Genomic DNA, 13418 nt, shown 5'->3' on the forward strand with positions numbered 1-13418 from the left:
ACATTCATGGCACCTAAAAGGAACTCAACTAAACGCGGATGTCGCTACTTTCTATAAAAATCGCTCCATTGAAGCTCAATGCAAACCACTTTCTACATGTGACCTTAGCACTATAAATCATCTATAGCCCATGCTTCTTGAAATACCACACGACTTACAATCGTTCCCCCTTCAGTTCATCACATGTGCAGAGATCTTCAGGCAAGTGTGTATACTGTTAAATCGGAAATGTATTTGCTCTCACTGGGTAGCTCACATAGATAGTTAAGGACACAGGTTTTGTCAAACATAGCTGCAGCACCTTAAGTGTGACAGCCCAACAGAGCTTATACAAAACAAAACAATAAAGAGCTTCCACAATGAAATGGCTATGTAATAATCGATACATAGTGTCCCCACTTTTTTTTCAAAGAGCATTAATTGTTGTCCAGTCCCGGGCTTACAGTCTCAGAAGAAGTGCACCATTTCATTTATCTGTTAAGGCGACTCATGCTGTCCGATGACACGGAGAATGTTTTCCAGCTAATGTGCAAGAGCAGCTGCAGAAGCGTACGAAAAGCAGTAGTAGTTCAGCGATGAATGTCGGTCATTCACAGTTCCAGAAAATGCCACAGTGTCGTGAGTACCGATCCACCATTGACGTAGGTAGCCGTGATAAGCAGTGTCAGTGGCTGTGACACCACCGCCATTCGAAGAGAGACAACATGGTAAACATAACGGGTTGACAAAAGGCTTTCGTGCATTACGGAACATGTTCATTATAATGCCAGGCCTGTAGATAGTGGGCATGCACGTTTTTAGAATGGACGCAGCAATCAAAATACGAACCTTGCAGTCCAACATTTCATCGCACTGCTGATCCTCCAGACTCTGGGTTGGTGGTGGATTGCTGCATTATTTGAAAAAAATCAGAGGTCTTTTAACGATTGTCACTTTCCGTCGCATTAAACATAAACAGTCTCTCACTTATTTTAATGAGACACTGAAGTGCTGCAACAAACCAGTCTTGACCAACAAATTGTTATCCGTGAACTCTGCTCTCATTAGTTTTGCAACTATAGGGTTTTTATCACATGAGAAATCAAAACAAGTATGAAAAAGTTGAACTGAACACAGGTCGCCTGATTTTCATAGCACCAAGGTGCACCTGTTGTACATTAAGCTTGGTTTTCTAGCTTCTATCACTTATGAAACGAGAACCAATTCATGTGACACAACCTCCTCTTCATCGTGAAGATAAGCAGCTGAGTCGTCAATAGCAAGGGAGGGTGGGGGGAGGAGGGGTAAGCATTATAATGCTACTATACTCTGTTTCAGAAGTTCCCTTCAGCACTCTGGAGGCTACAGGGCCTCCAGCCAATAGGAAAGGCGATTAGTCCCTCCACATGTAATAACCTACGCCGTGTCCTCTGCTTACCATCTTCACGGCGTCTTCTCGCCTAATTGTCCTTTCACGATCATTGTATGTAACATGGGTGCTTTATTAACTTTAAGAAATAAGTAAAACTGTCAGACAAACCATTACGCTTCAACTTCAGGAAGTTTGTCGTCTTAACAATATAATTTGTGGCTCTACTGAAGATCGGTAGATGCTCATGCCGGCGGATAACTTCACTTTGTGGCTCTAAGACGCTGTTCGTGGCTCTGGCACAACTGCTTCTCTGTTGAAGCATTTCCTACCATCTCTCGCTGCAATGCTTCTCTTCTATCTTTTTTTTTGTTTCACTGAGGCTGCATCTGACGCGTGCGGGTCACTGTGCGAGGTTGCATGTCCGATATCTTGAGATGCGCAACGTTCTTGGTCTGGCCACACAGCCCAATTCCTGGCCTAGGCGCGTTAGGCTTATCAGATGTGGCTACGCAAGCAGCATATTTTGCTAATAACGACCAAACGTACCTGATGCTTCATCCTCAGAGCAAGATGGAACAAATCGATGGCCGATTTTACCATTTATTTGTTGTTGTCAGCGCAGTGGACATTTAGCAGGAGCAAGTTCGGATCGAAGCGGGCAGTCGCTTCTGCATGGGGGCTGCCATGTCGATATGTAACCACAGTTCCTTGCGGTAACCGACACAATTTAATAGTTAAATGCGTAGCAAATATCGTGTATTGTTGTGGTGCAACACAAACCAAACAAACGCCAATTTTAGACAACCCTGCCATTTTCAAGGCACTTATATCTGGAACTATGCTTCACTGCGCAAGCGTAAGGCTTTCTTACACCCCGTAGCTTTGGTAGTGCTGAACCAAAGTGGTGAAACAGAATATAGGCACCTTGCACAAACTTCCAAACTTTGATCACAACAGGTTTATTTTGTGTGGTTCACTCACAATAATGGACAGTCAGTGGGGCTTGAATCCCCTCTTGAAGATGGCTACCAAAGACCCGACACCAAATTTAGGCCAGAAGCAGCGAAGTCTATAGCAACAAAACCACTAAAATGGCCACACTGACCCAGTTGAAAAGTTACTAATATACAAATAATTTATTGAGGACGAAAATAATGAACAAACTCATTTTTGTGCGTAAATCAAGTTAACAAGGCTAGTTCAACAGAAATATTACTCCAATTATTTAGAGCTCCTTCTTTAATTACTATATATCGTATTACTGAGGAAACAGTGGTCATCAAACTTGCTTAGAGGTTAAATCAATTATAGCTTACTAGTTAATACCAACCAGCTTTTTGCAAGGGCAAAATATTTAAATGTAATCAGTTCGATGGTTAAAAAAAAGTAAATGTACACTTTGCATACACAATAAAAATGATGTTCTTCAGTAGTTCCTCCAGGCATGACTAGGATAGAAAAAATTTCAAGACATTGACCGATAGCATGTTGCAAAAACAACAATAACAAGAATTAAAATGCAGCTTTGTACGAACACAATATTAAAACGTGCATGAAACCTCTGAGCATGACATTTCAGGCCTACACGCCATTGCTCATGATATTAACTACAATAGTTGCACAGATGCTCTCGGGCAAGGTATTGGCTATCAATCACTCCAAACAAAGGCAGCACGTCTGCAATTTCCAATCACACCAAAGCAACGCACTGCACATGTTGAACAAACAAGCGTTGAACCCGTCCGAGATTTTTAAGAAGCTATCGACCTCCCAATGCTCTGTGAATTTCAAACCTAACCACCAGGTGTCACAACGTGTCGATTGTCACATGAATCTTCTGCCCATTGCGGCACAACCTTTTCTATTGACACTTGTTTTCGTCGCCTGGCTGTTAACCATGAGGATCATGACACCCAGAGTCATTACACTGTCCTTGCATTTGACAGCTTCATCTGAAGGTCTCACAAGACCGTGCAACCGACGTCAAACGCATAGAAGATGATATTTCAACCGAGTTACAGTTCTTTCATGCCCCCTCTCCCCATTATAATTTCAGACCTTCATGAGTCACCCCTCATAAGTGACAACCGGTTGGCAATCACATACAGTACACGCGAAAGGGCTCCAACTCCTTAAATATTTGCCCAAATGCCTCTCCCTACGTGTTGCCGAACGACAACGCGGCACATTCTAACCGCTGCGCACTAACGCGACGTCATTGCGAGACAGTTAAAAAAAACAGAACATGAAATGAGCAAAAAAACATATAAAACACAAAAGTGAGTTATGTTGTTTTGTCAGGCATATCGATGGTCGCGAAATGACGGCAGCGGCAACAGTTCAAGATGAGGGCAGACTTTGACATTTGCGAGACAATTCCGTGCGCGCTCTGCAACCTTGGTGCGAGATCATCCAAGTACGTTCGAGCTTAAAAATCTTTTCGAAACTAAATGACAGCACTTGCGTTGATGGATAGCAAATGGCGTCAGTCGCGAGAGAAATTAACCGTCAACTCAATACCCATGGTAACACTTGAACACAAAGCAACGGCACGGCTGTTGAAAGCGCGAAGCACAGTGCCGCGGGAAAGTTCTTGCTGCAAGAGGAAGTGCGGAAGGTGATCCGTTGATTTTGTTTCCGTTGTGATTTCTGATAAATTATGAGAAAATGGTGAATCCTTTAACAGAGCTTTTTAACTACATTACAAACATCGTAAAACGTAGCACACAGTCATCTAAAATGCGATTAGGAGCTGTCAGAACGCATGTTATTTGCTAAACAATTTTACGACTGAATTCCTCAGTGGCACACAGCAAGGAATACGAAAAGGCACACATACTTTATTTTTGTATTTTTTTACAACATAGCAGCCTTGTACTTCTGATTCAAGCCATTGAGCCAGAAATGCCAATAGAGAAACAAAAAACACACAAAACAGCAAGAACACAGGTCCCTCTTGGTTTCAATGAAGCATACCAAAATGTCCTTTCATTCATGACGGCGCAAAAAAATAAATGTTTAACGTGAATGCTGTGCACAGCCCACCATTAGTATTAATTCACTAGAATGACAAAAGAGAAGCCTGCATGAACGACTACAGCTGCCCGAAATAGCAAATGAAAATTCTAGTGACAACTTAATGGTAATGCTAACAAAATAAAAACAATAAAGGAACAAGAAATGAAACGTATGCTGAAGCAGTGCTTAAATAAAATGAAAAGATGATTATTTTCACTGAGATGATCACTCTCTAGGCTTCATGAAAACTGATTAAAGAAACTGTCAATGTCCTCAATGTTAGAGATTTTTTTTCCCCCGTGCTGTTCATATACTAAAAGGAACACTCACCAACTCTTCCACTTGTCAGTCTTTAAATGTCCTTTGCTATAGAGACTTCCAACAGTATGTACAGTTCAAGTGCTAGCACTATATTTTCCACTAGTATCATTCATTGATAGACTGATTTAAAATTTATGCCCAGATAAACTCATTTAGTATCAAATTTAGTTGGACCATGTTTTGTTACTTCTCAGTGAAAATTTTATTGAACGCTCAGTGTAAATTTTGCTGAATGAGAACAGCGAAAATAGTTTAAAACAGTAAAGAAATCGAGAGAGAGAGAGAACAGAACAATGACACATGATTTGTTTTGATATGTCGTGTGTCAGAAGGTACACAGCAAACGTGAAGTAGTAGCATAAAACGATTGTGAACCTGTAGAATGATGTGCTCTTGCCTTTCTGTTATTCTGTTGATATGCATAAGTCAAAGTTTGACCCAAAGCTGTGTCTATGTGGACTGATTTGTTCTCTCTCTCCTATTACACACTTCAAGGTGCACTCCTAGTGGAGCTGTCTGGAGTGGTGTGTGGCTGAAAAGTGGTGTTTGGCTGAAAACAACTACACCATCTACTGCTAAAGAAAACCATGTGTGCGAAGCAGAGGGCGCTAACGCTTACACTGGCGGTGGCGTTCATGCTCGCACTCATCGTGGTGTTGCACAGGAAAGAAACCTGGAAAGGCATAAAGTAAGCAATGATAGACCGGTGTTTCCTACTGGAACACGCCAATCGCTGCTACTGGGCAATGAGAGACAGAAGACTGATTGAATGCGGAGACCCGCAGTTTTCTTTTAGTTAACGTGCACACAACAACGCACACGGGAACTCTCCCACCTTGACCTCGGAGGCCAAGATCCATTACGGGGTGGCGAATGAGCGGTTGTGCGGAGCGAACAGGCGGTTTTTTCTATCATGAAAGTTGCTAGAAGACGCTGCTTTCGCCTACATCACGAGGCTAGAGAGGGACAGGGGAAGCGCATGCGCAGTAAAGGTGGTCACACCACACTCTGGATATAGCTCGACCATTAGGTGCTTCTCATGTAAAAGCTATTCGTGTGTGGAGCTCGTAGGGCCTATCCACCAAGCGCTATCACAGCCGCACAGCATGTGCCGGGACACCTGCCGCATGCAAGCGAAGGCGAACCAGAGCGTATCGGCGATGCTTCGGCTTTCAGCTACTGTGTGGCAGGTGTCCAGCCAGGTGAGATGTGGTTGTGCGAATAGGACCTACATAGGCCCTTAATTGGGAAAAAAGCTTCATGTATTTCAGTAAAAAAAAACTACAGAGAGATAGACTCACAGGGTTCCGTATGCATTTGACTAAGACGACTAGAAGGCAACAGCCAACTTCTTTTTCCTCTCATCTGATGTAGTAATCCTGCCTTGTCCCTTCTGGAAACATTGTGCACTTATGCGGCTTTGCACTGCCTCCAGGATCGTAGGCATTGGAAGCTTTCTGCACGTGGCCTGGTTTAGCACTGCCTCCGGGATATCGGCTTATCGTTGACCAAGCAACGATGTCATGTGATTATGCATTTGTGTGATGTCATAGTGACATCGTGACGCCATGATGGCGCCATCGCATGACTATTATTATTCCTATTATTTCCATCACTCATGCTGACACCAACGGTCCCTTTTTGCGTTTAATGGGGCGCCTGAGTACACGCACCCATAAGCCAGCGGGTGCCTTTCTGACGCACGCGGCGCCGCGCCCTCTCCTAGTGGAGAGAGAGGGCGCGCGGCTACGTGCAGGCCCCCTCTCCATAGGGAGAGGATGTGTCGCCGCGTCATAAAGCCACGCGCCGGCGCGCTGCAACGGGTACGTGTGGTCCGTCCTTAAAAGCCGTAGCCCCACGTACGCGTCAGTACGCGTCAGCGCGCGGCGTACCCTCTCCTTATGGAGGGATAGGGCGCGCATAGAGGGAGGGCACGCCAGCGCTGGCGCGCTTTAACTCTTACATACGGTTAGTGCTTAAGACTTTCACTTTAATAAACAGAGTAGGGCGGATGACTGCCGTTATATTCTAGGCGTGTTATTTATTAAGAAGCATGGCGTCAGCGACAACGTCTCACGCGAGTCACCTATACTTATATGAACAAGCGTCGGCTGGATTTCACGAACTGTGCAACTAAAGCGCACACGAACTCGGGCGTTGACGTGTACGTGACAAGACACGGCCTTACGCACGTTCCGCCGGCGCCGTGACATTGTCGCAAACGCGAACATTTGCGTCGGCGGCGCAAAGGTCAACTGCCGGTCATTGCAATATACGAGCGAGAACGCTTTCGAATTGCGCTAGCGCGCGACGCGAAGGGCAGGAAAGCGAGACAACGACGAAGCACTTGCTCTGAATGTCGCCGCACTCGGCGTTGCACAGCCGTGACACGGGGAGTGTGCCCGTCAGCACGTCAACGGTGATACGCCGAACAATGGCGAACGACACATAAACCTGCAAGGCCCGTAGCCGGGGAGGGGGCGCCGAAAAAAAGAAATCGAAAATAGGCGTCTTTTTTTTTAATAGTCAAGGTCTTCAGCAAGCATGTCCCCCACCCCGAACAATATTCCTGGCTACGCGCCCGATCCGTGCGCTCCGTCCTGTGGCCTCATCACCGCAATCTTAACACTGCCTTAATCTTAACGCGAGCAGGTACAATGTGTCTGTTGTTTTTTCTGCGCCACGAAAGCTGGCTGGCCTATGCCCACGTATTTCTGAAACACCGAGCGCCTCCACCAGTGGAAAAATACACTCTTCGACGTACGTGGTTTGCGTAGTGGGTGTGGTGTACTTAATCCCACTTAGTTGTGGCCGGGTTTGCATCGGCCAAACTGGACGGTGTTTGAACGTGAGAATTAGGGAACATGAGCTTTCAATTCGAAATAATTCCGGAGCACATTTGCCTGCGCATTGCCGTTCCTGTTCTTGCGAGGCGAGGTTTTCAAGCGTTTCTGTCCTCGCCAAAAGCCCGGATGCTCTGGCCCGTGCAATAATGGAAGCGTTCTGGATAAAGAAAAGAGGTGAAAAAGGTGTATAAGTGACACGTCAGTCGTCTTGCGCAATTCTGAGTTTGATTTTTGCGCTTCGTTGCTTGATTAGATATGCCGATTGAACGTCCTCAGTTTATGTCTGTGGTCGTGTGACTAGGTGAAGTAGTGTGCTCTGCACATGCGTGTGCGGCTATATATTTCCTGCGTTTCTCCTGCAAATAAATCAGTTGCGAGTTGACGCTCTTTCTCTGCGATTATTTCTTCCTGTGGTGCTTTAGGCGTCTAGAATTACCTCTCAGTTTAACACTTTGCAATGGTTACCACAGATCACACCAGTGATAATTGCAACGTCTCAGTAAGCTGTACTATAAATACGCCATCAGTGGAGGCGCCATCTTACGCCACGGCCCTCGGTGACGCATATCAAGTCACGTGACCCACGCGCGCGCTCAACCACGTACGCGTCGTTCCTCCCGACTCGGCAATATTACCACAATTGCTGGGATTTCGCACCTCAAAACTGGACGCCAAGGTGGACTACAGCTTCCACCTGGAGTACCTTAACGCGCACCTAAACCAAAGAACAAGGGCCCCAAGCATTTAATTCGCCTCCCCCGAAATGCGGCCGCGCCGTGACCGGGATTCGATCCCACGACCTTCGGGTCAGCAGTTGATCACCATAACCACCGTGGCGGGTGATAAAGAGAGAGAGAGAAACATCGCAACTTGGTGGCCAGAAGAGACAACCATACTAGCAAAAAAGGGAAACGTTCCAGTTCCCTCGTTTAAACGAGCGCACCCAAACGACGAAAAACAACGCCACGAAGGTCAGCGACCAGATGCGCAGACAATGGAGTCACTGGTTGTTTTCTAGTTCGGCGAGATTTAGTCACCCTCCGGCGATTGTTCTGTCCGCGCAAGAATTGCGGCGGCGACGTGCCAGCGCAGTTCATCGCGGTCGACTGACCGCGCGGAGGCCGTCAGATAGTGACTCGCGTGTTTTTGCGCGCAACTACTGATTTGTTTCTTAGCTACGGTACTAAGCTACGGAGCGGAAACCTGGAGACTTGCAAAGAGGGTTCAGCTTAAATTGAGGACGACGCAGCGAGTAATGGAAAGGAAAATGGTTGGCGTAACCTTAAGAGACAAGAAGAGAACGGAGTGGATTAGGGAACAAACCGTGGTTAAGAATATCATAGTTGAAATCAAGAAGAGGAAATGGACATGGGCCGGGCATGTAGCGCGTAGACAGTATAACCGCTGATCATTGAGGGTAACTAACTGGATTCCCAGAGAAGGCAAGCGGGTTAGGGGGAGACAGAAGGTTGGGTGGGCAGATTAGATTAAGAAGTTTGCGGATATAAATTGGCAGCAGCAAGAGCAGGACCGAGTTAACTGGCGGAACATTCGAGAGGCCTTTGTTCTGCAGTGGCCGTAGTCAGGCTGATGATGATGATAATAACTAATTTGTTTCAATAGTACAGAGGGCCGTGAAACCACGGGACGTCCCTGTCGACAAGTCCAGATCAATGACCCAATAAGCTCACCCCGGCGCTTGTTGCAAACCGATTCCTCAACATTTACAACATTTCCAAAGTACAGAAATCGTGTGCTTTTTCCAGCAGTACTAGATCACGTTGCGAATCTTGCAAAAAAAAACACGATACAATACAATTACATCGTGCGTGCGTGTATATGGGATGAAAATTGTGCGGATACGAGAGGTTCTGTCCAGTGGGGCAGATACATACATACAAAAACACGTCATTATTGTCGACACCTGGAAGCTCAATAATTGCGCAGATGAGGTATACAAAGATTCCGGAGGCAGTGGCGTAGCCAGAGGGTGCCGTACCGAGTCCGTGCCACCTCCCCCCCCCCTCCCTTCTTGAATGTTTTTTTTTTCGCCATGGCATACATAACGAAAAATAGCCCCCTCTCCCCCTCTCTTCCCCGAAAAATTCCTGCCTGCCTATGCTCCTACCCGGAGGTGCGCAGTGCCCTTATGTTGTACAAGTCTAACCCCGAGAACATTATTCAGCGCCACAAATCAAGGCGGTGGAATGTGACATAATTATATACATTAGAAGAGTTATATGCAGTTTGTATGCACAAGTGAGCGCATAATTCTCCATAGGGGGAGGGCAGGCTTCACCCCCTCCCTCCCCATTCGTTGGTCGTGTCTGAAAAAAAAAACTGCGCAATGTATGAAAAAATGAAAATGAGTAAATGTGTGAGGCACAATTGCCACCCCCCTTGAGCACGCCAATGCTTGTACGTATGCCCTGCTCCGACCTTCTCGCTAAGCATCCAAACGTATACGACAACATTGTCGACATGCATTGGAGAACGCCGCTCATTTCGACCTCGGCCCTCCTCCTTGCCCTCACATCACTCCTCCTCACCATTACTTCATTTTCCCACCCCATTCTTGTACTATACAAGGACAGACCAAAGGATAGAACAAAGGAACCACAGCGGTCGTTGTCTGAGGTTCTAATCTCCTATCGCTCATAAGACGCTCTCGCGTGCCTCAGGCAAGGCCTCAACTCGCACAACAGGAGCGCTTCACGCCGCTCGTCGTACAGTTCGCGTACACAGAGTGTGTGAAGATCAAAGGATATTTTGTTTTTGTTGCGTCGTCCCAGGCAGCCATCGCTCTTTGACCCATGCTCTACCGCGAAGCACTGGCATAACCAACGCGCACGCAGATACAGGCAGCTTCGCACCACAGAAAAGTAGTGCGAAGACTGAGGAAACAGCGGAGCTGTTGTAACCTTCCCTCCTCCTTGCCCTCGCATCACTGCTCCTCACCATTACTTCATTTTCCCACCCCATTCTTGTACTATACAAGGACAGACCAAAGGATAGAACAAAGGAACCACAGCGGTCGTTGCCTGAGGTTCTAATCTCCTACCGCCTAAGACGCTCTCGCGTGCCTCAGGCAAGGCCTCAACTCGCACAACAGGAGCGCTTCACGCCGCTCGTCGTACAGTTCGCGTACACAGAGTGTGTGAAGATCAAAGGATATTTTGTTTTTGTTGCGTCGTCCCAGGCAGACATCGCTCTTTGACCCATGCTCTACCGCGAAGCACTGGCATAACCAACGCGCACGCAGATACAGGCAGCTTCGCACCACAGAAAAGTAGTGCGAAGACTGAGGAAACAGCGGAGCTGTTGTAACCTTCCCTCCTCCTTGCCCTCGCATCACTGCTCCTCACCATTACTTCATTTTCCCACCCCATTCTTGTACTATACAAGGACAGACCAAAGGATAGAACAAAGGAACCACAGCGGTCGTTGCCTGAGGTTCTAATCTCCTACCGCCTAAGACGCTCTCGCGTGCCTCAGGCAAGGCCTCAACTCGCACAACAGGAGCGCTTCACGCCGCTCGTCGTACAGTTCGCGTACACAGAGTGTGTGAAGATCAAAGGATATTTTGTTTTTGTTGCGTCGTCCCAGGCAGACATCGCTCTTTGACCCATGCTCTACCGCGAAGTACTGGCATAACCAACGCGCACGCAGATACAGGCAGCTTCGCACCACAGAAAAGTAGTGCGAAGACTGAGGAAACAGCGGAGCTGTTGTAACCTTCCCTCCTCCTTGCCCTCGCATCACTGCTCCTCACCATTACTTCATTTTCCCACCCCATTCTTGTACTATACAAGGACAGACCAAAGGATAGAACAAAGGAACCACAGCGGTCGTTGTCTGAGGTTCTAAGCTCCTACCGCCTAAGACGCTCTCGCGTGCCTCAGGCAAGGCCTCAACTCGCACAACAGGAGCGCTTCACGCCGCTCGTCGTACAGTTCGCGTACACAGAGTGTGTGAAGATCAAAGGATATTTTGTTTTTGTTGCGTCGTCCCAGGCAGACATCGCTCTTTGACCCATGCTCTATACCGCGAAGCACTGGCATAACCAACGCGCACGCAGATACAGGCAGCTTCGCACCACAGAAAAGTAGTGCGAAGACTGAGGAAACAGCGGAGCTGTTGTAACCTTCCCTCCTCCTTGCCCTCGCATCACTGCTCCTCACCATTACTTCATTTTCCCACCCCATTCTTGTACTATACAAGGACAGACCAAAGGATAGAACAAAGGAACCACAGCGGTCGTTGTCTGAGGTTCTAAGCTCCTACCGCCTAAGACGCTCTCGCGTGCCTCAGGCAAGGCCTCAACTCGCACAACAGGAGCGCTTCACGCCGCTCGTCGTACAGTTCGCGTACACAGAGTGTGTGAAGATCAAAGGATATTTTGTTTTTGTTGCGTCGTCCCAGGCAGACATCGCTCTTTGACCCATGCTCTATACCGCGAAGCACTGGCATAACCAACGCGCACGCAGATACAGGCAGCTTCGCACCACAGAAAAGTAGTGCGAAGACTGAGGAAACAGCGGAGCTGTTGTAACCTTCCCTCCTCCTTGCCCTCGCATCACTGCTCCTCACCATTACTTCATTTTCCCACCCCATTCTTGTACTATACAAGGACAGACCAAAGGATAGAACAAAGGAACCACAGCGGTCGTTGTCTGAGGTTCTAAGCTCCTACCGCCTAAGACGCTCTCGCGTGCCTCAGGCAAGGCCTCAACTCGCACAACAGGAGCGCTTCACGCCGCTCGTCGTACAGTTCGCGTACACAGAGTGTGTGAAGATCAAAGGATATTTTGTTTTTGTTGCGTCGTCCCAGGCAGACATCGCTCTTTGACCCATGCTCTATACCGCGAAGCACTGGCATAACCAACGCGCACGCAGATACAGGCAGCTTCGCACCACAGAAAAGTAGTGCGAAGACTGAGGAAACAGCGGAGCTGTTGTAACCTTCCCTCCTCCTTGCCCTCGCATCACTGCTCCTCACCATTACTTCATTTTCCCACCCCATTCTTGTACTATACAAGGACAGACCAAAGGATAGAACAAAGGAACCACAGCGGTCGTTGTCTGAGGTTCTAAGCTCCTACCGCCTAAGACGCTCTCGCGTGCCTCAGGCAAGGCCTCAACTCGCACAACAGGAGCGCTTCACGCCGCTCGTCGTACAGTTCGCGTACACAGAGTGTGTGAAGATCAAAGGATATTTTGTTTTTGTTGCGTCGTCCCAGGCAGACATCGCTCTTTGACCCATGCTCTATACCGCGAAGCACTGGCATAACCAACGCGCACGCAGATACAGGCAGCTTCGCACCACAGAAAAGTAGTGCGAAGACTGAGGAAACAGCGGAGCTGTTGTAACATTCCCCCCTCCTTTCCCTCACATCACTCATCCCCGCCATTACTTCATTTTTCCACCCCATTCTTGTACAATACAAGGATAGACCATGCCATACGCTCCGCTCTTCCTTACTTCCGTTTCCCACCCCATTGCTATGCTACACAAGGCCATGCTATCCCTTACCCTCCACTCTTCCTCGCCCTAATTTCATACGCCATTGCTATACTATACAAGGCTATGCTATCCCTTACCCTCCGCTCTTCCTCGCCCTAATTTCCTACGTCATTGCTATACTATACAAGGCAATGCTATCTCTTACCCTCCGCTTTTCCTCGCCTTAATTTCCTACGTCATTGCTATACTATACAAGGCTATGCTATGCCTTACCCTGCGCTCTTCTACGCCCTATATCCCGTTTTCCAACCCACTGCTATGCTATGAGACGTCCCCCGCTACGCCACCGATCGCCAAAGAGAGGGAAGAACACTCAATCCTTTTTCTATCCGGTTCCCTCTCGGCTACGTGTTTCAAT

General features: G+C 47.6%; 1 protein-coding gene across 3 annotated transcripts in view; it reads right to left on the minus strand.

Annotated features, from left to right (window-relative positions):
- Window positions 1-13418, minus strand: part of LOC119163544 (Mon2 homolog, regulator of endosome-to-Golgi trafficking) — a 295128-nt gene that overhangs the window by 18839 nt on the left and 262871 nt on the right. For all 3 annotated transcript variants that reach the window (XM_075885350.1, XM_075885348.1, XM_075885349.1), the window contains one exon: window positions 829-889. In XM_075885350.1, the coding sequence (XP_075741465.1) occupies window positions 829-889 (61 nt within the window). The remainder of the gene's footprint in view (window positions 1-828; window positions 890-13418) is intronic.

This window comes from Rhipicephalus microplus, unplaced genomic scaffold (genome assembly GCF_043290135.1).
Source record: "Rhipicephalus microplus isolate Deutch F79 unplaced genomic scaffold, USDA_Rmic scaffold_123, whole genome shotgun sequence".
Taxonomy (NCBI): domain Eukaryota; kingdom Metazoa; phylum Arthropoda; class Arachnida; order Ixodida; family Ixodidae; genus Rhipicephalus; species Rhipicephalus microplus.